Below are 25,722 nucleotides of genomic sequence, written 5' to 3' on the forward strand. Positions count from 1 at the left end.
CACGTCCCAGGTCTTCTGAACACAGGGGCAGACCTGCTGTCCAGAGGACCTCTCCGCTACTCAGACTGGTCACTACACCCTCATGCAGTGGCCCAGGTCTGGAGCAGGTTTGGGAAATCCAAGGTGGATCTCTTTGCCACAGAGGAGAACACGAAGTGTCCCCTCTTCTTCGCAATCAGGGGACCATCAACGTTGGGGCTAGACGCTCTGTCACACCAATGGCCCAAAACCCTTCTCTACGCCTTTCCCCCGCTATCCCTCATCAGCCCCACTCTGGACAGAGTGAGGACTCAGGGTCTGAAGGTGCTCCTAATAGCCCCGTCGTGGGGGGTCTGGAGGTCGGAAATAACCCCTCTCCTCTACGACCAGCCGTGGAGAATTCCCCTTCGAGCGGATCTCCTCTCTCAAGCGAGGGGGGAGATCTTCCACCCTCACCCCCAGGACCTAGACCTATGGGTCTGGCCCGTCAAAGGGTGATGTTGACTGCCGTGGGTCTACCTCCGAACGTAATCGAAACGATTCAGAAAGGCAGAGCCCAGTCAACAAGGGACCGTTACGACACAGCCTGGCGCGTCTTCGAGCATTGGTGCTCACGAAGACCAGACCAAACAGTCCCCTACCAGGCCTCAGTGATCGACGTCCTGTCATTCCTGCAGGAGCTCCTAGACAACGGTCTAGGCCTCTCCTCAGTCAAGGTCCATTTGGCGGCAATCTCTGCCTGCCACCCAGGCTTTGATAACCAGACGGTGTGGAAGCACCCGCTGGTAAAACAATTCATGAAGGGTGTACGCAGGGAACATAGGACATGCAGATCCCTCGTTCCCTCGTGGGATTTGTCCCTGGTTCTAAAGGCGCTGGCTACAGCACCCTTTGAACCACTACAAACCGTGAGCCTCAAGCTCCTAACCCTGAAGGTGGCTCTCCTGATCGCACTCACGACAGCAAAAAGGGTCAGCGACCTACATGCGCTCTCGATCTCTCCAGACTGCATGAGGTTCGATGAGGGGTCGACCAAGGTCACCCTAAAGGCAAACCCCGCCTTCATTCCCAAAAATGCTCTCTCAGTGTGTGTGCCAGTGAACCTACAGGCTTTCCATCCCCCGCCGTTCTCCTCTGACGAAGACAGCAGGCTTAATTGCCTCTGCCCAGTCAGAGCTTTACGCATATACGCGGATAGACTGGCTCCCTTCAGACAAGGAAGCCAACTCTTTGTGTCCTGGGGTGCCAGGACCAAAGGAAAGCCCGTCACGAAGGTCACTATCTCTAACTGGATAGTGGAAGCCATCCGTCTGGCCTACACTAGCCAAGGCGTGGATTCCCCTCAAGCCCTGAGGGCCCACTCCACAAGAGGTGTGGCAGCTTCCTGGGCACTCTACAAGGGTGTCTCCATTCAGGAAGTCTGCACAGCAGCAAGCTGGTCTACACCCTCGACTTTCGCCACATACTATAACCTAGATGTGGCAGCGCCTTCGCTAGCGCACGCGGTCTTGGGGGCCGCTGCTCAGTAAGGCATCAGGGCAGCATAGCGCTGCCTCCTGCTCTCCACAAGGACTAGGTTCTGGACCCAAAAGGGTCCGAGCCCCTCCCAAAAGGTTTACCTGGGACCCACTGGAAGTTCAGGTCACGGGAGTTCATAAAGTCCCATAAACGAAAGGTATTTCGTGAAATTTCTATATAATACAACGTTAAAGGTTACTTTAGTAACCACGGTTGTATATATAAATTGAACGAAATACCTTTCGTGGAACGCCCTTCTGTTCTCTAAAGCAGAAGAAAAGTTCCGAATGAGGGCTGACGTAGCCACGCAGGTATCTATACGGGATAGGCGTGGCTTCCTACGTCACCCTTAGAGCCCAGGACAGCGAAAATTCTAGAATTTTCTGTCCTGGGAGTACATAAAATAATGTTCTGCAGCTAGGTTTTGAAGGAAACCTACCCATAAACGAAAGGTATTTCGTTCAATTTATATATACAACCGTGGTTACTAAAGTAACCTTTAACGTTTCTGTAGTAGACAAGTTGAAAAATCGGCTTGTGATGTTGTCAGTGGGGTAGGGAAGGGAGGGCTCCACTGTGTTCATTTGGACTGCACGCAAGTGGTCTAAACCTAACCTTAACCCTAAAGCCTAAAGCATTGAACTCCAGTAACCTCAGAGGTGACTAGATTAAGGCAGACTAAATCTAAATATAAGATTTAGAAACTTGTTTCTAGTAAGACAATCATAATTGCCCAGACTCTTCTTCAACAAAGATGACGAAAGCAAACATTCTTTGTTCTGTACTTATACATACAAATGGTACAAAACACTGAAGTGCTTAAACCAGAAACCTAACCTTTTATGACAGGTGTCAATATTCCTTCAAATAAGTCCCAGATGGTAGCTTTAATATAGCTAGATACAAGAACAAAACACTTGTTCTAAAGCCAAGCATTAGCTCATATTACACAAAATACTATAATACTATTTAAATGCAGAGGATGCGAGCACTACTCAAGTAATTTCAAGCAATGTCTTACAGTTTAACAGCCTATCAAAGTTAACAGTCTTTTGAGTTTTCAAAGTTTAACAGTCTTGACTCTTGAGGCATTACCAGGCCTCATGGAAATGTCCTTCAGGTATATTTAGTTAGCAAGGGCACATTACAGAGCAACATACAAAGCCTTCTTCCGCGTACAACATGCCAACTAAATTAAAGTGCCCGTAGAACATTACTGAGAGCTGGTGATCCCTCTCGTTGATAGCGTTAACCACAAAGTTAAACCGGGATCATCCAGGGGTTTGTAATATTGACCGACCCACTCTATTTTCCCCTCTACCCCAAATCACTTTGCCGAAAATAGCTGATCTATAAGCTCACGTGTTGGAATGAAACCGGGCTTGTTTCAAATGTTGACATGTGGAGGAGAATTTGGATGCTACTGCTCAAGTGCTCATGTTGGTCTGCTCTTCTTTTCCCTCTACCCCAAATCACTTTACCGAAAATATAGCTGATCTGCAAGCTCACTTGTAAATCTGCTATTTTCACAGAATGTTCACAGCTAGAATATGGATGCTAGGGTTCATGTGGTAAAAGCAAACTCAAGTCAGTAAAGGTTATCCAATCTAAAAGGCAATGGTTTTATTACTGGGTGGGCATGACAGTGTGAAGCAGTCTCTGGCTTCTCTTCAACCTATTGGAATAATTATTAACTTCTAATAATACAAGTACACTACATAATGAGTGCACAGTAATTCCTTCTCCAAACATATCCCTTTATGAGCAGCAAGGTTCAGCCAAATATCTCACTTCATAATCAAACACTGATAATATACAGTTATACATTTGTATTCAGAGTGCATGTGTCAACTTGACATAATATGTCAAGTTGACACATGCACTCTGAATTGTTGACATATGTCAACTTGACATAGATATGTCAAGTTGGTCTGATTGTAGCCTAGTCTGACTCCATCATAAAGAAAAACACTGTGTGGTCTTTCACCTATGCATTTAAAGTAAATGCTTCTACCTTGAAAACACTATAATAAAAATAAGACATTGAGCCTAAACCATTGTGCAACAGCACAATACAAGCATGGCTAGCCGCAATTTGCAACAATGGATTTTTTTGGGATGAATCTAGAGTTGCAATACCCTCCATTGACAGCCCATTGATCCAAAAGGAATCAGATCTGCTTGTATTAAACAACGTTAAACTCACCAACATTGCAGCTGTAGTGCAAGCTTCAATTATCCTTTTTCAATCTGCAAAGTGTTTGTTTCATAAAAATCCACTGTAGACATGTTTTGATCTATACTTTGTTATGTCAAGAAATTCCATGCAGGTGATTATTTTTCAAGTGTTGGAGTTTAGAAGCGCTCGTTGGAAGTCACTGAACAGCCCTGCGTAGTGCGTACCACCTGTTTCATATTTGCACATAATGCAGGTGGCAGCAGCACGATATTTTAATTAGAACGAGCGCTTCCAAACTCCAATACTTAGAAAATGTTTTACCTGCACTGAATTTCTTGACAAAGTACCTCATAACATGTCTACGGTGGATTTTTATGAAACAAACACTTTGCAGATTGAAAGAGGATAATTCAAGCTTGCCCTACAGCTGCAAATTAATGTTGGCAAGTTCAACATCTTTTAATACAAGCAATGGAGGGTATAGCAACTCTAGATTCATCCCATTATTAAAAACAAATCTAGTGTTGCAAATTGCGGCTAAAGCATGCCATCCATACCACATGATGTTCTGCTCCACAAGAACCCAGGGGACAGATCCATTGATTTGGTGCTTAAAGTTAAACATACGCAGTAAATAAATATCATTGGTGTCCGAATGTGAAAATGTATATTGTACAAATGACACCTAATTTGGGTTGTGGTGTGTACATTTGTAATCAAACCGGATGCCTAGGTGAGTAGTTTATCCTACATCCACACAGCTGTGGGTCAGTCAGTCAAGTCAAGTGTCCTCAAATTGTCCTCATTAAAAGTCAGCTTGTCACGGAAAGTGCTTGACATTGGGTCAGGATTAGCCTACGATTTTGACTCGTATATGCATTTTATAGATTCTGACATTTTCAAAGTTTTAAAATGTCACAATCGATTAAATACAGTATTATACAGTTGCAGTTCCAATTGACAGCCACCCACTGTTCCTTGAACAACCTCCTCATGCGAAGCGGACAGTGTTTCAATCAATACTGTGGCAGAAGTCCTACAAATCAACAACCACTGTCTGACATTAAAACCCTTTAACCCTCTGTCTGACATTGTCAGGGCCGATGCCATAGAATAATAGCAGAGTTAACGGTTAACGCAGTAAGTTACCGTTACACGGTATTGTGGTGTAATACACGCTGTAGGCCTGTCCGCATACTAGTATCTGACGTTAGAACCAAGGCCTGGCTGGCTGGCACCCCAAGGTGATTTGGTGGTTGTAGTAGTAGAGTACAGTTGAGTTCCACATTCAATGTGACACCAGCACGCTCGACCATTTAGCTTAGCCACCTCGCCATGCTAGCGACAGTCAGCCAGGCCACTGTGCCAGGCAGGCAGTTGCCCAGCTGACCCCCGGAGGGGGGTGGGGGGAGATGGGGAAGCTAATGGCCTAAGATTTAGACTCTTGTAGATGTATTTGATCGATCCTGACCATGAAAATGTCAGAATCGATCAAATACATCTAAGAGAGTCTAAATCATTGTCATAGGCTAGGGAAGCTAATAAATCCCATCATCTTTTATTCATCAAATTGTAACTCTTGAGAAATTGAGAACGTACAGGGGACAGCCGGAAAGGGTTCGTTCGCAGAGTTAAAATAAATCATCATTCGTCTTTCTTTAAAATAGCTAACCTTCTCCGCGGACAAGTCGATGGCAGACTGGTTGTAGAAGGACGCCACCGTCTTGGAGCGTTGGAGCTGCTCCGCGTAGCCCTGCAGGGAGGACGTGGACCTGAAGCGCCTCTGCTGCCCTGGACAGCAGGCAGCAGCAGAGGGGGAGCAGGCTCCTGGTCTCCTGGCCGCCGCCGCCGTCAGCTGCTGAGCCGCCCGTGACACCAGCAGCGCCGAGGAGGGAGCGGTGGTTGTTGTTTTGGTGGCGGCGACTAGGGGGGCCAGCAACAGCCTGCCCATGGCCCCGCGGCTGCTGGCCCTCCTGGCGGTGGAAGAAGGACCAGGAGTCCCACCGCCGCAGCCACCCAGCATCTCCAGCGCCGCACTTGTTACACCGATGCGACGCATTTTTGGGGCGATACGGGTTTTTTATTTCCCAAACAACGCCAGTGTTGCCCTGTCTAGAGTTTTTTTTTTACAGCTTGGTCACAACGACGACGAGGAGGAGGCCATTACCCGGGCAGCCAGGCAGCACCGTCGTGCACAAAGGCACGTCGTATGTGATGTGATGTGTATACAGTACATTACAGGGTACACAAAGTGCTTGATACGCATGCACACAGGAGCGTCAGCGCGAGACAGGCGGGCGCGTCGGCCAACGGTCGGCTCGACGGGCGGTGGTTCAGCCAATCGGAGGCTCAAGATAGGTTGACGGAAAGGTCCCGCCCACCTCCCGTCTGGAAGTTACTGTAGTAGTGTACTGTAATGTTGTAAATGTAGACTCATTGTAGAGTACGACATTTTTTAGTTGTACGACATAATAAATAAAAAATAATACTAGATCTAAAAGCTCACACGAGGAAGTTTATAAAGTACACACTTTTTTCTTTGCAAATGAGGCTTTTTCCAAGAATTAAAATTAGTTTTTGCTCACACATCACTGACACTGAATCACTAGAATTTGAACGCCATGTGGGTGAGGATTTACGTCCCCCAGTTTCTGAGAATAGCCAAACACTCCTACTACAACTAAAGTAAACATCCAATCAACCTACTGAAATTCATATATTTTCCCAATGTTGCCTCTGACAACCTGAGTCTAATATAGTCCAAATATTTTAATTTGGATTTTGGACTAACTGATGTTTTCAGCCTAGTTATCACAATGAAGCTATAATATAATATAAACTATTGTTTATATTATCGTCTTCTGTCTCTGTGACCTTGTCCTTGGGACAGTGTGACTCCTGCTGTGTGCCTGTGAAGCCTTTTGAGCTGCAATGGAAACAGGCAAAACAGTGACATCTGCTGGCAAATCCCATTGTCATATATGGGATTTGCTGGCTTGCTCTTACATCACACTCCACAGGAAAATCAGAGCACTTGTTTGAGCCAGAAAACAACAGACGACAGAAACTCTACTGATTAAAAGTTCAGGTGTTTTGGGTGCAATTGAGCTCAGAAAACCAAAAAAGAGAAAAATTACAAAAACTTAAACTATGTTTTTTTTGTGGCTTTCACCTTTATTTTATATATTTTATGGAGGGACAGACAGTAGGCTGACAGGAAATGGGGGAAGACATGCAGTAAAGGCTGTCGGAATCGGGAGTCGAGCATTACCAGCCAAGGTGCCTGGACCATTGAGCCATGGCCCAGGCCCAAAAACTTTTTTTTAATGTCACAATCCATTTAAAGACCCATTCCTTACATAAACTGTGCTTCAGTTTAGCTGAGACCATATTGATCACTTTGGTTCATGTTCTATTATACAGGCTTTTTCTGTCAAACAGTCCCCCCATTATCCTTCTTACTGAGCTTCAGTTTAGTTTAGTATTTAGTTAATTCCTTTACCACAAATGCAAACCTTAACCCTGCTTCACTACATTTCTTGTTCTGTGGCAGTGGCACTCTGTTCTTGAGATATACGATGTGTGAATGATGTGACCTATATGACCCTGAAGTTAATCGTGTCTTAATCTGGACAGCCTGAGCCTACTACTGATGATCATTCCCACCAAGTTTCATGAAAGTCCACTCATCCATTTTCAAATTGTTTGGCCAACAGACATGCACAGACAGGACTGATACCCTGCGGATATGGTGTGCACACTGCAAACAGCAAACCGGTGGCAATTATAACACGATTCTGAATGGCTTGTCTAGCCTATGTGGCAACTATCTATGCTTTTACATACACCATTTGGTTCTCAAACATTTTCATGTTAAAGACCCCCAAATTGCAATGCATACCGTTTATTTTTCTTTCTTTCTTTCATTCAAAAAATCTTGAAACATTTAGAAAAATGTTGAATAATTTTGATTTTTCAATGTTCTGGGGGTCCCTGGCACAAAATCTTCAAATGGGGCTCTGCAGCCAAATATGAAATGTGGGGTTCTGGACATGAACATGTTTCAGAACCACTGGTATAACAGCCAGTAGCCACTAGCCACACTAGGATTCCAAAGTGTGGGGAGAGTTGGCTTAGCCTTAGAACACAGAAGTTGATGTTGGCATCTCACCTTTGCTGGTCTGTGAACTGTCAAAGGTCGCTGTTTTCTGTTGTTTTTTGCCCCTGCATAAACTCTAGTGCCTCCTGCTCTGCAGCCATCAAATCTACCAAAAACATCCACAATGTTCATCTGTTTTTCACATGCTTTCACTGCTATCACAACTGCATTTCCCCTCATAAGATCAATATAGGTCGTATCTATCATGGCAATGAGGACATTACCACTTAAACCTTAAATACTTTGTTGACCGGTACAGATTCCCCCAGGGTCTATACTTCAGGGCTTGACATTAACTTTTGGAGGCACTGACTAGTCCTTCGAACAAGTACATTTCCCATTCAATTGTCCGGAGCACGAGCACACGAATACATTTTTAATCAGCTAACTAAGTTGGTTTTGGTGAATACATGAATATTCTCATTTTACAAGTTAATAGCCCTAGAATGTCTGTGATCGTACATGCATTTCATGTATTTCAAATACAGGCATAGATCGGTCCTATCCGTGCACGGTTTTCAGACTAACCTCATCTGCATTTAAACTTGTAGCACTGCTTGTGCAGTTTGTGCACTCACCCAATTTCAACAATTAATTCCTAAGATTTTGAGTCTGATATTGTCCTCTTTCATTTGAAAGTTATGGCAGAAAACATGTTTAGTAAAATACCACAACATGCCCATGTTCTTCCCCTCACCCGTATGAAAAGTGTTACACTATTCTATCCTCATTCCACCATTTAAAAACAGTATAATCAGGATACATCACTGAGGATAGGTCCCAGGTGCATCCATGCGATGTATTTTTTAGTTATAGTTCTTCTATTCTGCCAGCCCTGGCAGAGTAGTTCTGGAGTAGTTCCAACAGATTGTGTGGCCCTGGTTTTGCCCTAGTGGGACTGATTGAGGGTAGCTTCTGGGACGTAAATCGGGACTTGATCACCCCGGCTGGGTCGCCTGAGTGAGGGGTATGATGTTGGTAGACCCGAAACCCTGTTGACCTCAGGACACATCACTGACGATACGTCCCAGGTGCATCCATGCGATGTATTTTTTAGTTATAGTTCTTCTATTTATAGTGACACATAGGAATAGACTATGTGACAACCAGGTCTCCATAGTCCATAGTCTGGTGACCACCAGAGACGGGTGACAGCTGGAATGTAGACGGCACCCGGGTGAGCAGTATGGGTTGGCGCCCCAGCCTGTGTCCTCCGTGAGGAGGAAGCCCAACAAACCCTCGGTGAGGCCTTTAGGAGGGCCATTTAAGCAGCAAGCGGAGCCCACAGCACCACCTTCTCGCTCAGGTGGAGTCTGCGGAACCATTGCCCACCACTCCTGAATGAAGTGTCTGGTGCTGGGACTCTGGTGCAACGCACAAGTCCTGGGCCTGATGAGACATAGGAGGGGCCCAGACAGGAGTCAACCCACAGAGCCTAGTCCTTCCATGCGCCAGAAGCGTACATCCCAGCCCTGGCAGAGTAGTTCTGGAGTAGTTCCAGCGGATTGTGTGGCCCTGGTTTTACCCTAGTCCTAGTGGGACTGATTGAGGGTAGCTTCTGGGACGTAAGTTGGGACTTGATCACCCCGGCTGGGTCGCCTGAGTGAGGGGTATTATATGATGTTGGTAGACCCGAAACCCTGTTGACCTCAGGATACATCACTGAGGATACGTCCCAGGTGCATCCATGTGATGTATTTTTTTAGTTATGGGTCATGTAAGTACACAATACAATTATGCAAACTGCTTCCTGCTTTTATGATTATTCACCGGTATAACTAGTAGAACTAGCTGTAGCCGATTTTCTGCTTTAAGGTCAGCTAAATACTGGCACATAAACAAAACACAATTGACTGATCCAGCCAAAATAACCGATCACACACACCTTAAAGGATTATTTCTACTCATTCAGTAGTAGTACCCACCCAGTATTGTACTACAAAAAATCCCCTATATTGTTTACTTGCACACATACAGTACATTTTATATGAAATGTAATTTGGAATCCAACCTGGATGACGGCGATCAAGCCTAGTCAGAAGAACAGAACAGTAGTCAAAGGTAAGCACATTGATTTATTAACTCAATTTAAAACATGTGCATCTGCGAAAGTACAAAACTAACTAACTATTTACACAACAACATATGAAACAAAGTAATACCCCAATATGGTAAAACATTGTTTTGAGGATGTTCAAAACTTCATATCTTATCCAAGTATTCACTACAGGAAAATGCTGGCTCATCTGTGACTGGAAATGTTCCAACCTGCACTGCTAGCAGACTGCTGTAGCACTGGTACAACAGATGTCATCATAAGTCCATAACGGATCAAGTGGAACCACACAGGCCACAGTAGAAGGGTTAAATAAATAAAAAACCCTGAATGAAAACCTGTTTTGTAACACAACAGAATCTGTAATCTGTTTTAATCTGATTATCTCACGACAAATTCCCCTGAAGAAGGAACAAAGTTTAAGATAATAAAATAAAAATAAACATTTTGGGGCCTTTTGATGCTTCTAAGTCAATGGGTAGGCCGTCATGCGCCTTTCCCTACACAAGGAACAGGACAAGCTCCACTATATGGGGAAGTATGGGGCCAAAGATGCTAAATGTTTCATCAGGGATTTGCTCTCTTCCACACAACCACCATGTTCTTGTCAGTCAGGGCCACCAGGTAGCGCAGGTCAGGATCCATGGCTACGTTGTTGATCGTGGGGCCCTCCACGGGACCCCTGTCTGTTAGCACTGGGGACGGCCACTTCAACACCTGGGAACAAAAGTAGCTAATTATTAGTAGCCAATCAAATTGCATGGAAAGAAGATTCAGTGACACGTGATTTGGGGACCTACGGGAGCGGTTGGCAAACCCAACCCCAGAGAGCCACTGGAATCCAAAACCGCGCCCCCCACTCTCGGAGGTTCCAAAATCACACTTCAGTGACATTCATTCATTGGCCTAGATTTGTTAGGTAATTTAATTTCAATAAAAACATTGCCTTTTATCAGTACTTTTGTCCATTTTAGTAACTTGACAAAAGCAAAGCTAAACTGAAACCGAAGGGCAGAAAGAACAAACTTGCTTTTCCCGCAGAAACCCATCTACCCACACATAGTAAACAATGAAGTTCTAACAATCAGAAACCAGAAAAATGGTTGCTGCAATAGCTTATATAGGCCCCTCCTACACATTTTGCTAGCCAATTACAATGTCACATCACCCCTGTGATCATGTGTAAGTTTAAGTAATTTGGAGGGGATTTATCCCCCCCAAAAAAAAAAATCTGCAACAAACATTTTTCGCATTTGCGGCACCCCCTATGGATGAAAATGGAATTGATTTTGGCTCTTGGTTGATTAAACCACCCATGCGATTCACATTTGGGATGGATTGGACATACTGTTCATGACATGATGTCATTTTTGAGTGGTGCAAACCACTCCAACAACTGGCTTTGTACCCGTGTACCCGTGTTTGTACCCAAAAAAATTAGCATGGTTGCTATGGACATTACGTCAGACCACAGCTGATCAGGCTATATAAGACCTCGCACCACTCAGTTCACACGGGTGTGATTTTTTGTAAAATAGGCCCCTCCCACTAACGGACAACGATTACGGCCGAATGATACGGACTACCAAAATTCTGCCTGTGGGGTTTTAATCAAATAGGTCCGGAGATCATGTGTACCGATTTTTGTGAGATTTGTAGGAGGAGCAGCAAAAAGTGTGTTTTGGAGAAAATTCTAAATGGCGAAAAATCTATCCTGACGGAAATGGGCGTGGCCTATATGGGGAGATGATTCATGACCCAAGGAATCCAGGGAAATCAAATAATTTTACGACCTACGGTTCAAGAGTTATAAGCCAAAACGTAAAGTGGGCTGTTATAGCGCCACAATGAGGCTGACCGATATAATTATTATTAATAATTATAAGTTAATACATTTTAGTAATTATTATGAATCTCCCCTCCCAAGTTTTTTAACTATAGTGCTTACGGTCTCCGAGGAAAAACTACTTGAATGTGAGTTTTCGTATATATTAAGTTTCGCATCGCATGCATAATCGCATTTGCTTGAGAGAGAGAGAGAGTCCCACGGATGAACATATACAACTTAAGCCCAACACTTATAGTAACATGCCATTCAAATTTGGTGCTGTTCAGATCCCGAGTTCCTGAAATATGCTCTCGGCCCTGGGACTCAAACACCGGTCGCTCAATTACCAAGGTTCAATAAAAACAGCCTGCACAGTGCTATAAGTTCACACTGTTTGTTATTATTACAGATCGCAGATAAATGTTTCAATTCTTCAGGGTGAAACAGGAAGTGACAGTGTACAGGGCTTAAAGCCAAAACAAATCCCAAGACTGAAAAAGATTTTTTGCACATCTGCACTGATCTCATTAAATGGAGTCTTTTAATGAGGGTTTGGAGTCTTTGGAGTGGCATTAATGAGGGTTTCCCTCCTACTTGTAAACTGGGTTACAGGTATATTCTTTTTATATTATTCTTAGAATATTCTCCCTTGAAAGTTTCTATATATTTGAAATGTACCAACAGTGTAGGAATTGTTTATAACCTTATGCACATGTCTTACCAGCAAGTGCTCTATGTTGACCTGACCTATAGTATTTGTAGATTTACATATCTCATGCTCTGCATGAGTATATTCCTGACTATTGGTGTGATTTGAAGTTGAACACGTCTGGACATATACAATTATACAACATATTTTATACTGTATAAAACGATCTATATCAGGCATTAACATGGAACCCCACTAGAAAAACGGAGCAGAGGGAGACCCAAAACCACCTGGAGAAGGAGCACAGAGCTAGATGTCAAACAGAAGGGACTGACGGGAAAACAGCTGGAGAGGATGGCGTAAGACAGACGAGGGTGGAAACGATTAATCAATGGCCTATGTTCCGAAAGGAATATAAAAGACCTAAGTAAAGTAAGTAAAACAATCTAAGGCTCATAGCTCTGGGCAATGGGCATGTACACTCAACCTGCTGCTAGAAATTTCAGGAGGTTATGAGCCAAGTGGCTCACTGCCTGTGAGACATTCCAAATTAAGTCCCATGAGCCCAAAAATGGGCCTCACGTGGGTTGTCTTACACAATATAAATTAAGCTTTAGCCTGTTAACTGGCTTATATTAGTCTCACGTGGTCAGACCCACATCATCATTTCTTGTAACGGATGGTTTGAATCACAAGTCAGCATGTCCAGGTTTAGCTAGAAAAAAACTCAGGTAAGGGTTTTGCCATGGCTGCCTGGCTCACTCATGTGAAATGAGCACCATCTGGTGGACATTTTGCACACCAGTTTCATGTCTATTGTCAAGAGTCTAGAAAGGTAGCAGCCAGCCAGCAGCCAGCCAAAGGTATTTCTAATTCAATGTGTTTTACAAGAAATTATTTTGGTAATGAAATGTGTTTTATGCCGTACATTTGACAGTACTTTGATGTATTTATGCATTTATTTTAGATGAGGAAAACTAGTTTCTCACGCCCACAAACACAGCAGCTTGGTCAATGGTGTGGTAGAGCTCACCTCAGTGGCATCAATGGGACTCCCACTCTGGATGTTGGCTTTGAGGAGGTTTGTGACATGATAGGTCCACAGTTGTCCTTTGTCATCACCACAAACTACAACGGCCTCTCCTATGGCACAAAGGAGTACACGCACACACATTATTTTCTCTCTCAGTAATAACTTCTATCAAGTACATTTTCATAGGCATGCTAATTCTGTGACATTGACAGTGCTTCACATAGCATTCATTTAGTAACTCATTCATGAACTACTTCAGTTCAAATGAGATATTAATCTCAACATCATTTATCTGCCTGAACAATTATATAATACAAAAATGAAACGAACGGACAGATGTGTCTCCTCCTTGTGTGCTAATGATGTGGGCCAGAGTCCAAACTAAATCATATTTAACGTTTTCAGAATCCTTAGTTATGTCTTATATGCATGATTTATTTTTCATCATTACATCTATTAACTACCAATGAATTAATTTGAGTCTTGAATAGTGTTGTGTCAAGAGTTACAATGTAAAATATCTATGCCGTTACAATGAAAGTTAGTAATTGTTACAATGTAAGTCTTCTGGCCTGCCATATTGTTCTGTTACTGTTAGCAGAAACTTTGATGGAATTGAAGTTGTGGAGGCGGACTCACTTGGACAGGTGTTCAGGGCCAGGTAAGGAATCTCCGTGTTGGCCCACTGCAGCTCAGCCAGCACCACAGCACACACCTCTGTGGTCCTCTTGTTATGCCGCTGGGCCTGGGTCTTGCTCCAGCTCCACAAGTAGATGGAACTCTGCATGTAACACTTGGAAGCTAGACGTGGGGAAGGGAGAGAGTTTAGCACTTAAAAGTGTTACATATTGTACTTTAGTATTTACTAGTATGTTAATAGGGTCGAGCTGCACTAGGCTGGTTTATTTTGTTAATTTTATTTATTGTGAACGTAAACAACATTCACTTTCAAATAAGGCATTATTCTAAGAGTAATTAGGTTAACTTACCCAGAATGTCATCAGTGAGAAATCGCAGGCTGTCAATGGTGTGGTAGTTGTGGTCCTTGTCCTCTTGCTTATATATAGGGAAGGTAATCTCCATCTCTGCAGATCTAAAGGGGGGGGGGGTGACAAGTGATTGCAGCAGTGTTAAAAGCAGGGGTGAAAGTGGGCCGGGACGGTCCGGAGCTCTGACCCGGTAAGACCTGACCCCCCGGAGTGCACCAGAGCTATCAAAATACTAAATAACCTGCCACTGTGCCCACAAACGCATGTCCAAGAGGAAAACAATCAAAACATTATATACTAATGTCAGAATCGGGCAGATTAACACACAAGTGTTATAGTAGAGTTTTCTTAATGAAGTGCTTCTGAATTGTAACGGTGTGTTTATGTCAGTCAGCGATGCGATCCGTTGATATTAATCCACCACCGCACCATACGCACAGACTGGAGAGAGGAGAGTGTTTCTCTCCCTTCGGCTCGCATGACTTCCGTCAATGTGCAGGGAGTACCAGTTCACTTTGCAGGTTGAAAATCCGGTATAGAGTGGATACGGAAACGGACGTTCATCTGCCTAAGATATGCGTGCATGCGGGCTCTACGACTAATTAAATTCCACCAACGTTCAAAACAGTTTCTGGTTGGCTGAAATACTTAGTTCTGATTGGTTTAGAACGAAAAAAATAAAAAGCACAGGAAACTACCGGTAAATGAAAATAACGCCGGCAACTTTTGTTGAATGAGAAGCCACTCAGAAGAATGCGATTAAACAAATAATTTAAGCAAAATGGCAATGCAACGAACAATAGCTCAACTGTTTAAGAGAAAAGATAGAGTCGAACAAGCTGATAATGTAGTTAAAGAAAAACAACGCCAGGGGATGAAGATGCAGAGCAAATTGAGACCATAGAGTTGCTTGAGACTGAGAATGAGACAGATGGGGAGGAGGCAGAGACCTAGCCTGGATAATAAGCCAGCAGAGAGGAACTGACAGCAGGAGCAGATCCAGTAGCAAGCACAGGTAATAATAATAATAATAATAATAACTAGAAATATTGTTCCTGAAGAAACAATGTGAAACTCAATCCAAGATTGTAGGCCTACTATAAATAGTACTTTGTATTCAAGGTCCCCCATAAAATGTACTACAGTATGTTCTGCTCCATTCTCAACATCTTTTGGTTTCCAAAAACAGTAATTTATTGTAAGTAAACACAAACAGTAAAAAGCTTTTTCATGTGTGCTTAATTTAATTTAATTTGCTTTGATGGGGAAAATAGTTATCAGATCTGATATCTTCAGAAGAAGACGTTGCACATTGCAAGAGACAATTGGACTAATGATTTGTAAGACCTGTTGTGTTTGTATTGTGTTATAGGTTAGGTATACTGGTTACCTAAGACTAAATAGGACTAAGACTAAATGGTGTGTTATTCAAAAGACTAAGACTAAATATTCTGGAGAAAAAACCCCCACAGAATTGCAGGTCAAACTTCAATCCTTGTTTATTTTGTTCTATGCATATCTTAATACGGTACACTATCCTGATGTATGTGTGTATTTATTTATACTATAAAACATTTAGTTAACCACTTAAGACTGATTTATACTTCAGTGTACAATGAAAATAGCGGATGCACAAGCTCACAATGCATCACATCACGCTGTGTTGTTGTGAATTTGTGTACAGCAGCTGCTCTTTTCTTAAAAATGTATACCTTTTGTTTTAAAATTAACCTATGATGACACACCTGCCACATCAGAAAATAGCGCACATGGCCCACAACCCTCACCTCTTCATGGTGTTCTTGTCGAGCTGGATGTTGTAGCAGAACAGGCCGTCCTCACAGGCAGACAGGAGATGTGTAGTGGGTGAGTTGGGAGGTAGGCAGATATGCAAAGGGGTTGCGGTGGTCTCCAACACCAGAAGCTGACTGGGCGGGAGAAGGATACGGCAAGGTTAAAAAATGACTTCATATTAAAAAGAAGGCTTGTCTACCATTGAAAGCCACAGCACGCTTCTGTCCAATTATCAAAGTGAATCGTATACCGGTAAGCAAACTTTCGAAGACGGGTCAAAACAGTTAACTGACTCACATGACTTTGTAGTTGTATTGGCTGTCCACTCCCCCGATGTCCCACAGCACTATTTTATGATCATATGATCCCGCTATAGGACAGGGCAGAAAGGGCAAAATGAGACAACAAAACAAGAAGAAAAAATATACTAAAATAAAAGAATATATACAACAACATTAGGTAAAATGGGTTACTTAAAAAATGTTTTAACCGCTTTACCAATCAGATTAAGAAAATACACAAAGCCAAATATATAAGCATGTCTTATGAGAACATTTAAAGATATTGCAGTTTAGGCTTGCCTATAAAGTCATCATATCATTACTGTTATGATCATTCTTATAAGAGGAAGCAGAGTTACTAACTGAAGAGGAAGTTGCCCTGTCGAGGGCTGAAGTGAAGGACAGACAGGGCCTTGCGGCTGGCTCTGAACTCCCCGTAGGCCACGTTGGCCCTGGGATGGATCAGTTTGACCAGGCCTCTCTTCCCAGCCACCGCTAGGATGCTGCAGGGACGCACCACTCCACCACCCTCCCTGGACATCAGCACCGTGGACCAGGCCAAAGAGAACAACTCCTGGGACATAAAATAACAACCAATTACATTTCCAAACTCATTTGAGCCTCAAAACACAAATGTTCCAGTTAAAGCAGTCAATATAAATCTAAGATTGGCTTATTGTTAGCCATCCTGCTCCACCTGGGATGAACTCTACTTAGACTGGTGTTAGCATGGGAAGAGCTAAATAATAACGTATGAAGTGTAGCTGTGGTTTGCCGTAAGTGGAGCAGCAGAGAATACCTGTGTTTAACCAGGCTTGATTAGCCCTATCTGTGCTCTGGTCACATGGTAGACCAGGGCCAGACCACATTGCTAAAAGCCCCTACAAATATACTGCTTTCTGTGTTTAACCGGCCTTAGTTTTCACACCAGAAAGCTTTACTGCGATCAAAACGAATCCTGCTGAACATTGTCGACATATACATTTCACTATGTAGTTTATGAATTGAACACATTGATAAAGGTCCCTGCTGCGTTTCCAAATGCTGCGGTTATACAGCGCAGTGTGAAGGCAAACGCAGCAAATGAAATATGCAAGAATCCCAACTTCTCCGCCCATTCGCATCGAGTCTACCGAAGTATTAGGTGGGAAATGTGACCTTAGTCTCAGTCTGTCTGCCGACTCGCACTGTTTTCCCTTTGTTTTGTCAATGGGTTCCCAGATTGGTCTGCCGATAGTCAGCCTGGTCTAGTTCAATACGTGGGCATGGTCAGACACCAGCGTGCAGCTAAGGTGTTATAAATCAGGTGTTAGGCTTTATAAAATGATCACGCACCTCCCCCGGGACTTTATACTTCTTCATCACCAGGCCTGTTTCACAGTCAATCAGGCAAACGGTGTCGCCTCCACAGGTGGCCACCAGGCGGCTGCCTCCAGCGTCACCTGATACAACACAGGAGAGAGTTGCTCATTAGAACATGTACAAACTACAAACACATTTTAACTCGCAAGAAAGGCTTTGTACTAGATTTAGCTCATTTCTACATGCAATGAATACAAATTCCTAAGAAATGTCACATATTCAGCATTCACGATATTAAAAAAGATATTGAGACAAATGCACACCAGAACCATAAAACCAAAAATACAGCAGCTTCAGTGCAAAGGAGCTTATTCCTAGCCTGGGTTCCAGTCTGATTTGCTGCGTTCTGCGGATCTGAAAATGTCACTTCGCAATGGAACCAAGGCTAGCTTATTCCCACTTTAGTGACAATGTGAGAGCAGATGGTGCTGCCAGTGCCTAGGAATGATACACTGCCCCCTTGTGGTTGACATATGTTGTCCACAACTCCACATGAACCCATGCTTCCCTATTCTGGGTCAAAGATTTTGCGAAAATAGCAGATCTACAAACTTGCAATGTGTTGCATTTGACACTCATTGAGCTTGTAGACTGGCTAATTTCGGCTTAGCTATTCAGCATAGAGGGAAAAAAGGAGTGTAGAACCCTGGGAAACTCCGGTCAATGGGGTGTGAGTGATTAAAAGCAAATAAACAACGATCTGATTTGCATAGGAATGGGTGTCTGAGGCTGAAACACTGATCTGACTCATTCAAACGCTGCAAAAGTGTGAGTGCTGCTCACCGGTGGCAGTAGAGGAATCCTGGCCCAGCGAAGGCTGGAAAGCACAGGCCCACAGCTGGGTGGTGAAGTCCTCACGACTGTCCTGCTTACCATGGCACTGCAGGACGTGGATGGGCTTCAGACTCAGCCGCTCCTAGGTGGAGATACGCATGGTTGGGGGAGGCGGGGGGGTTGGTTGTAAAATGTGAGACAAGAAACACGAAAGGGATGGCCCAGAGATAATGCACAGTTAAAAGTTAAAAGTTTTAAGGTTTAGGAATGGAAGATGAAATCCTGCCTGTATCAGACCCCCCAAAGCATTTACATCCTTGGTACGCTGTACTTAAAACTAGCTAAAATGAAATACAAATTAATTGACCACCATCCTTAAAAACAATAACTGGAACTACCCATTAGAATGGATTGATGTTCTCTGGTGTATAATGTGCTACAATTTAACTGTGCATTTACACACAGGCAGCCACTCTCTGGTGCCTGAGGACCAGTGCTATGGCCAGTCTCTTTGGTCAAGAGCACTGCTAGGAGTCCCAAAATGCATGCGTCTGAATGCGAGTTCTCAAACTCTGCCAGAACCCGACCAGGTCCGACCCGACGTTTTAGGGCCGGGCCTAAAATGTATGCTAATAATCAGTAGGGCCGGGCCGGGCTCCATGAAAAGAATATATATTGAACTTTTTCATAATTCTAAAAAAAATTGTTCTGTTCCGTCTGTGTATTTATCTATTATGAAGATGGTGCGCTGACTGGCGTTTCACTTTTACTCTGTGAAGATTTCTCAAATTCGGCCTAAACCAGACCAGGCCGGGCCTCGGCCTAATCAGTTAGGGCCGGGCCTTAATTTTCAGGCCCGTTGAGAACTCTAGTCTGAAGTAATGTGGGTGAAAACCAGAGAAAAGTGAACCCACGCTGGGCTGACAGACACTAGCCAAGGACCTTGTTGCTGCGAGTATACTACTGTATATACATATCATAACACATAAGGACAAGTAATTGTAACAATTAGTACCTCCATCTTGCGACAACTCTGTTTTCTGGGTGATGCAACATCTGTCTGCAACACAGTGGCCTGAACGTCTTTGTCGACCTCCATTACACGGTCTTTAGCCTGCTGTTGGCGCTCTTCGGGTTGTTGCTTTTTCGAACTTCCCCTGGGGGTAAGAGGGGCTTGCACTTCTTTTGGGGTGAGAGGGGCTTGCACTGCTTTGGGGGTGAGAGGGGCTTGCACTGCTTTGCGGGCTGCACCCCTCCCCCTGGTTGTGGGGGCTCCGGTACTTTGGCTCTCTGGGGTGAGCTGCAAACGGCTGGACTTGCGAGGGCTGGCCTCAGCCAGCAGCGATTGGGGATCTGTTCTGGTTATCTTTCTGGGCGTCAAACTCACATTGTTGGTAGCTGCCCCAGTTGACGCCTTCCTTTTGACCGGAGTAGCCATGCTCTGTTGGGACACAATAAATGCTGCCAATCAGAAAAACATCCCAAAATAAATTCCCCCACACAGTTCAGAAATAAGCAACCGATCCAAACTGACATGGTAAAATAAGGTGTCTATTGGAATCTTACACAGTGCTTTTTTGTGTCAGTAGCTTCCCCAGTGTCTTCATCTTGTTCTTTTGGCTCTGTCAAAGAGCGGAGGTACTCCTTAGCTATCCTCTCCACCTGGAAACCACAACAAGTCAACAACTGCTACAGAGGCCACAATGAATCCTGCACAACTATACGTGGTGGTTTTAAGGCCCATAGTTGATGATGGTGTCTGTTATAGTATGATGGTTCAATACCCTCCATCTGGTGTAGTCGCTGATGGAGTTGGGGCCAAATTTAACCTGCAGACGTGCTGTCTTGATGAAGTCTCTTTCTAAGGCAGCCATTTTCTCTTTGGTGGGGGGATCTGGGAGGGAGAAGTTTGACCCCCACACTGCAATTATCTGTCGACCAAAAACAAAGATTGTATATACAGAGAAAAATGTAATAAAAAAACACTACAAGCCCTATCTGTATTGTAGAATGATTATTCAGTTAAAAACCGCCACACCCAGGGTTTAGTTACTAACAGTAAAATATCCTCCATTTTAGACTGTCTGCCATCTCCTTTTCAAAATAAGCAACAATAAAGACAAGAAGTTTGATTATTGATTGATTATTCTTAAATGCTGTTCACTGGTTTTTGTTAACATTTTATTGTGCTGCACTGGTATCATTTCCATCTTATTATGCATATCATTTCTACCATAGATTTGACCTTTTCATATCTCAATCCACTGTGCCTGAAAAAGGAATGCAATCCATACCCTGGTCCGGAGGTTCTCACTGTAAACGTAGCGCATGTGGTTGGCCGTGGTGCTGATATCTTTCGCATTGAACATTCTCAGATTGGGCAGCAGCACCATCAGTTTATAATTGTCATTCACCTGAGGAAGATATGTATACTGACTTAGCAAGACACTCACAGTAATTACACAACACAGCCAATTAGCCTGCATTAGTCATAGGCAATGGCGAAAGGTGCATCTTCGCCAGGAAGGTAAGCTTCCTGGATGAGCTTACTTTAAAAAAGTTATCAAATCAAAGACTGCCTTAAATTGCCTTTAGCTATGCTGCCTCATCAATTTGGAATAATCTGCAAAAGGGCTTGAAACCTGAACTTTTTCAGCTGATGATATAAACAGTTAAGTATGGAGGACACTTTGTTGCTTGGATGCTCTTTGCTCAAGGTCCATATAGCAAGACACCTTTTATAATCCATTTGGAAGTCTGCAAGAACTGTACAGTGATTTCTATGGTTAAATAACCCAGTCAGGAAGGGAACCCCTTTTGGGGTTCTTGTTGCTATCTACAGTATATAGCAAGAATCGGCCTCACTCCTAAATGGGATAAAGGATTAATTTTTTTGAAATTCATAAATGAGGTACAATATGCATTGTTATGTCATATATTGCTTTGCAGAAAAACAAAAGACCCTTAAAGCCATTAAGGGGGTCCCTGGTTAAGTCCTTACGGTGATATACAGGTTATCCTCCATTTTGAGCTCCTCCATGCTGACGAGTGATTCCAGCGTGGTGACATCCTCCATCTCATTGTTGCTCAGGTCCAGAGAGCTCAGTGCAGGAAGAAGCAGGCCCCGGGGCAGCTCCTTCAGGCAGTTCCCCGACAGGTCCAATCGCTCCAGGGAGGTGAGCCGACCCAGCAGGGGCCCTGGCAAGTCCTGGCACTTCAGACCAAGCCTAGAGAGACTACGTAAAAAGAGTGTGGGTGTAAACAGTCCTCTTTTTAAATATGGTATGTAGGTGGAAAGCAGTCCTGATTTTTTTTTTTTTAAATCATCTTTTTTTTTTTTTTTTTTTTTAACATAGACACAAAGACAACACAGACTTACAAGACAGTTACTTCAAAAAAAGTAATATACAATAATATATATTGTAGGAGATTTCTTCAATTTTATCTTGAGGATTTTTTCCATTTGATCGTGAATTATTTGCCAAAAAGGTTTTATTTCTGGACAAAACCAGAACATATGCGGGTAGGTACCCAAATGTAGTTTACATCTGTTACATAGGGGAGAGTTCTCCCTGGACATTTTGTTTAGACAAACAGGGGTTAAATATGTTTTGAAAATTAACTTGTAATTATGTTCCAGGATTCTAGGAGTAAGTGAATATTTTGCAAATATTGTTGTCCATGTTTCCTGACCAATAACAACATTTAAATCTTTTTCCCATATTCTTTTCAGAGGCTGGAAGGATGATGTCACTCTACCATTAAGAGTTTTATAAATATTAGAAGTAAATTTTGACATAGATTGGGTGTTGATGATGCATTGTTCTATCTCATCTATGTGAGACCTAAACATGTTTTTCCTAATCAAAGATTGTGTCTTAATTGTAAGTACTGGAATGAGTTTGTGGAAGAGACCAAATTCCTCCTTCACCTCTGAAAATGACTTAATGTTTGTACTACTGAGTAGACAGCCTAAGTTGTTAACACCTTTGTTAGTCCACCTTTGCAAACCAATCTCACTTAGAGTCCTTAGTCCTGATTTTTTCTAACTACATTCCTCAAAAAAAATCAACTCAAAGAAAGATTACTTACTTCAGTGTTTTGATTTGTTCCAGTTTGTTGGTTTTTGGAGTGCCTTTCTCCAGCAACAGTTTCTCAGTTATTTTTTCCATTGTGGTACCTCTGGAAAGGACAAAGAAATCAATGTCAGTTCTAGCTCCCTTCTCAAGTAATTACTCTTTAGTCTTTACTCTTTACTCTCTGTGACTGAATAATGAACTGACTGCCAAGCCAATGCCTCATAACACACCAGCCAACAACGCTCACACCCACAATCTGCATTAATGCTAATGAAATAGACTGGGTTGATTTGATTAATCTATTCAAAAGGAAATTTTTCCCTCCCTTCCTCAACACCTCCATGTGAAATCACAATATGAATAGTGTGTGTAGGACATGTATCCAACTATCCCCCATTGCCGCATTATTGTCTGCTGCGCCACCTAGGCCTTTCATTGTGAGTGAGATGCAGTTCATCCAAAACAAATGTTTTCTAGTTAACCCATTAACTGGGAAAGCATCTGTGTAACCACCATTTGTTGGCTATACAAAAATAGCAGATATACAAACACATAGTCACATATTCACTTTGTGCCACGCTATTAACCTATAGACCTGCTATTTACGGTACAAATAGAGATTCAAATGGACCGTAGAGTATGGGGGTCCTTGAAATTATTTAACACGTTTGAGAACCACTGTTTAAATTGAATAATGCTTGGCTGGGAAGCCTTTGTCAGTAAAAAGAACTACACAATTTGATCACAATGTTATTATTGCTAGTTATATTAATGTTATATTATTTTATTATGATTTACAATGCAAATGTGCTTGACTTTTGTAACCATAGCAGCATGTTTTGCTTACGAATAGCCACAAAAACAAGCTTCCTATCTAGCCTTGGATCAAAACTATCATGAATTTACTATTTTGACATTGCATGTACCAGTATACGAAAGTAAAAGTCAGACTATCAAATACATAATCTTTCTTGATCCAAGGCTACTTAATTACTATAACTGCTCCCTCTGTGCCTCGGTGTCTGTAGCCTAAGATTTAAACTCTCGTCTCGGACATGCGTTTCTCTACTCCTCCCCTCCTCCCCTAGTCCCTTTCGGCACCCTCGGTTACCTTTTCTGCATTTTGTACGGCGGTACCCTAGGGTCCCTGATCGGTTATTCCACTCTCCATAGGACACAGATTTACATACTCTCTGTTCACAGAGAGCCGCGCCGCCGCTTGAGTGTTGGTGAGATGTTTCAAAGATGCATAACACAGCTATAGGAGACAACGGAAACGTGTGCGAAAGAGCAGTAAATTAAATCGGAGTTGCCGTTAAGTATTTTTTATCTTTTTTTGAAATTTTGCTTCGCTGAACTTCTCTCTTCCTTGACTTCCTTATTGACTTCCCATTGTACCGCCTCCCGCACCGAGACTGGCTAGCTGCACGTGCAGTTACTGCCTCTGATTGGCCGACCGCGTACATGCAGGATGTTTACAATGCTGTTGTGTCGTGGGAGGCGGGACATGGGAAGTGAGAATTTCAGAGAAGCCAAAACTTTAAAAAAAGATTAAAAATACTTAACGAGTCAACGACAACTCTGATTACCGCTCTTTCGCACACGTTTCCGTTGTCTCCTATAGCTGTGTTATGCATCTTTGAAACATCTCACCAACACTCAAGCGGCGGCGCGGCTCTCCGTGCACAGAGTATGTAAATATGCGTCCTATGGAGAGGGGAATAACTGATCAGGGACCCTAGGGTACCGCCACAGAAAAGTTACCCGAGGGTCCCTAAAGGGCCTACTCCTCCGGCACAGACACCATTTCAGAATTAGCTCTGAACATGTACTACAAATGCAAAATATGCTTACCCTCTTGCCCCAAATGTTAGTTTGTTAGTCCGTAGTTTTCAATAAAGAAATGTTTTAGTCTCGTAAGCATAGCTCGTAAGTGGCCGAGTAGCCGAACGCCATTTCCCCTCCTCGTTTACTCCCTGTTTACGTTGAGCGTGATTTGGGACGCGCCTGCTCACTACCGCCATTGGGAACTTCCGACAGAACCGGCCACTTACAAGACTAAAACACTTCTTTATTGAAAACTACGGACTAATACATTGCACACGAACTCAGGCAACCTCTCTAACATTGGGGCAAATATTTTTTTGGTACATGTTCGGAGCTAATTCTGAAATGGTGTCTCTGCAGTGTACATAGGGAAAGGGAGTCAGGGGACTTGAATTCTCGTAGAGAAATACATCTATGATACACTGACGAATGAAAACTCCACACACAGACTGCATAATATAATTGTACTACAAACCATACACAAGCAGTCTGGAGCGTCTCAAAACATCGAAGGTAATTAAGCTAAACTAACGTGGAGTGTTTCAACTTTACTCCCATCTTCACCTCCCCATTATGATGACAAAGGAAAACAAGATAAAAATCATCACGTTAACTCAACCACACGTGTATGTTGTATCATTTTGAATATATTTAGGAGGAGCAGTACTACTCACCACGCGTGCACAACAAACAAGATAGTTATAAACAAGTATAACAACAAACAATAACAACGCGTAGCGGCTACGCTTTACTTTCTATTGCTTTCTCCCGGGAAAACTCAACGCCATTCGCGGCGCGCATGCGTCGAATGTGTTTCCGTTTCCGGCGTCGATGTTGGCTTCCGGTAAGCTGATTTCGAAATAAAATCCAATAAAAGTCACCCTTGAGAAGGAAAAAAAGTCTGGTGACGCGGACTCGCAGTAACCTGACTCCGCCAGATGGGGCAGCAGAGAGTACACTGGGTTCCCCCCTCCTGCTCCCATCTGGGAACTCTCAGGCAGACTTGATGCCCGGCCACAAAAAAACGGCCTGGCCAATCAGCAGCAGCTAGAAGCTAGAAGCTACTGCTAGAAGCTGCTAGAAGCTGCTGCTGATTGGCCAGGCCAATTGAGTATTACAATTGTTTAAGCTGTTTCTAGTCAGACTGAATTAAAAAATGTAGACTTTCTGATCTGTTTGATATTTAATTGATAATATCACACTGAAATAATTTAA

At 43.1% G+C, this 25,722-nt stretch overlaps 2 protein-coding genes across 2 annotated transcripts in view; both read right to left on the bottom strand.

Moving 5' to 3' along the window:
• bckdk (branched chain ketoacid dehydrogenase kinase) overlaps positions 1-5,985 on the bottom strand; it is a 31,340-nt gene extending 25,355 nt beyond the window's left edge. The window contains exon 1 of the mRNA XM_079508434.1: positions 5,349-5,985. Within this exon, the coding sequence (XP_079364560.1) occupies positions 5,349-5,735 (387 nt within the window). The 5' untranslated portion in view covers positions 5,736-5,985. The remainder of the gene's footprint in view (positions 1-5,348) is intronic.
• A 3,911-nt stretch (positions 5,986-9,896) lies between these two features.
• lrwd1 (leucine-rich repeats and WD repeat domain containing 1) lies at positions 9,897-25,338 on the bottom strand. Its single transcript, XM_079507610.1, has 16 exons — positions 25,182-25,338; positions 22,694-22,783; positions 21,603-21,837; positions 20,896-21,015; positions 20,386-20,532; positions 20,168-20,263; positions 19,617-20,042; positions 18,611-18,743; positions 17,801-17,907; positions 16,829-17,039; positions 16,482-16,554; positions 16,178-16,318; positions 14,391-14,494; positions 14,041-14,202; positions 13,402-13,511; positions 9,897-10,608 (listed from the first exon to the last, which is right to left on the bottom strand). The coding sequence occupies exons 2-16, from the start codon at positions 22,771-22,773 to the stop codon at positions 10,459-10,461; spliced, it is 2,295 nt and encodes a 764-aa protein (XP_079363736.1). The 5' UTR covers positions 22,774-22,783; positions 25,182-25,338; the 3' UTR covers positions 9,897-10,458.
• Between the last annotated feature and the right edge of the window lie 384 nt (positions 25,339-25,722).

The sequence above is a fragment of the Electrona antarctica genome (genome assembly GCF_951216825.1).
Source record: "Electrona antarctica genome assembly, chromosome: 8".
Classification (NCBI taxonomy): Eukaryota; Metazoa; Chordata; class Actinopteri; order Myctophiformes; family Myctophidae; genus Electrona; species Electrona antarctica.

Excerpts from the sequence above, each read along its gene's own strand:
- lrwd1 (XM_079507610.1), bottom strand. The coding sequence starts at position 22,773 with ATGGAAAAAATAACTGAGAAACTGTTGCTGGAGAAAGGCACTCCAAAA. Across the intron at positions 21,016-21,602 it reads AGGATAACCTGTATATCACC|GTGAATGACAATTATAAACT; the intron begins GTAAGGACTTAA and ends TATCTTCCTCAG. Across the intron at positions 14,495-16,177 it reads GACAAGAACACCATGAAGAG|ATCTGCAGAGATGGAGATTA; the intron begins GTGAGGGTTGTG and ends CCCCCCCTTTAG.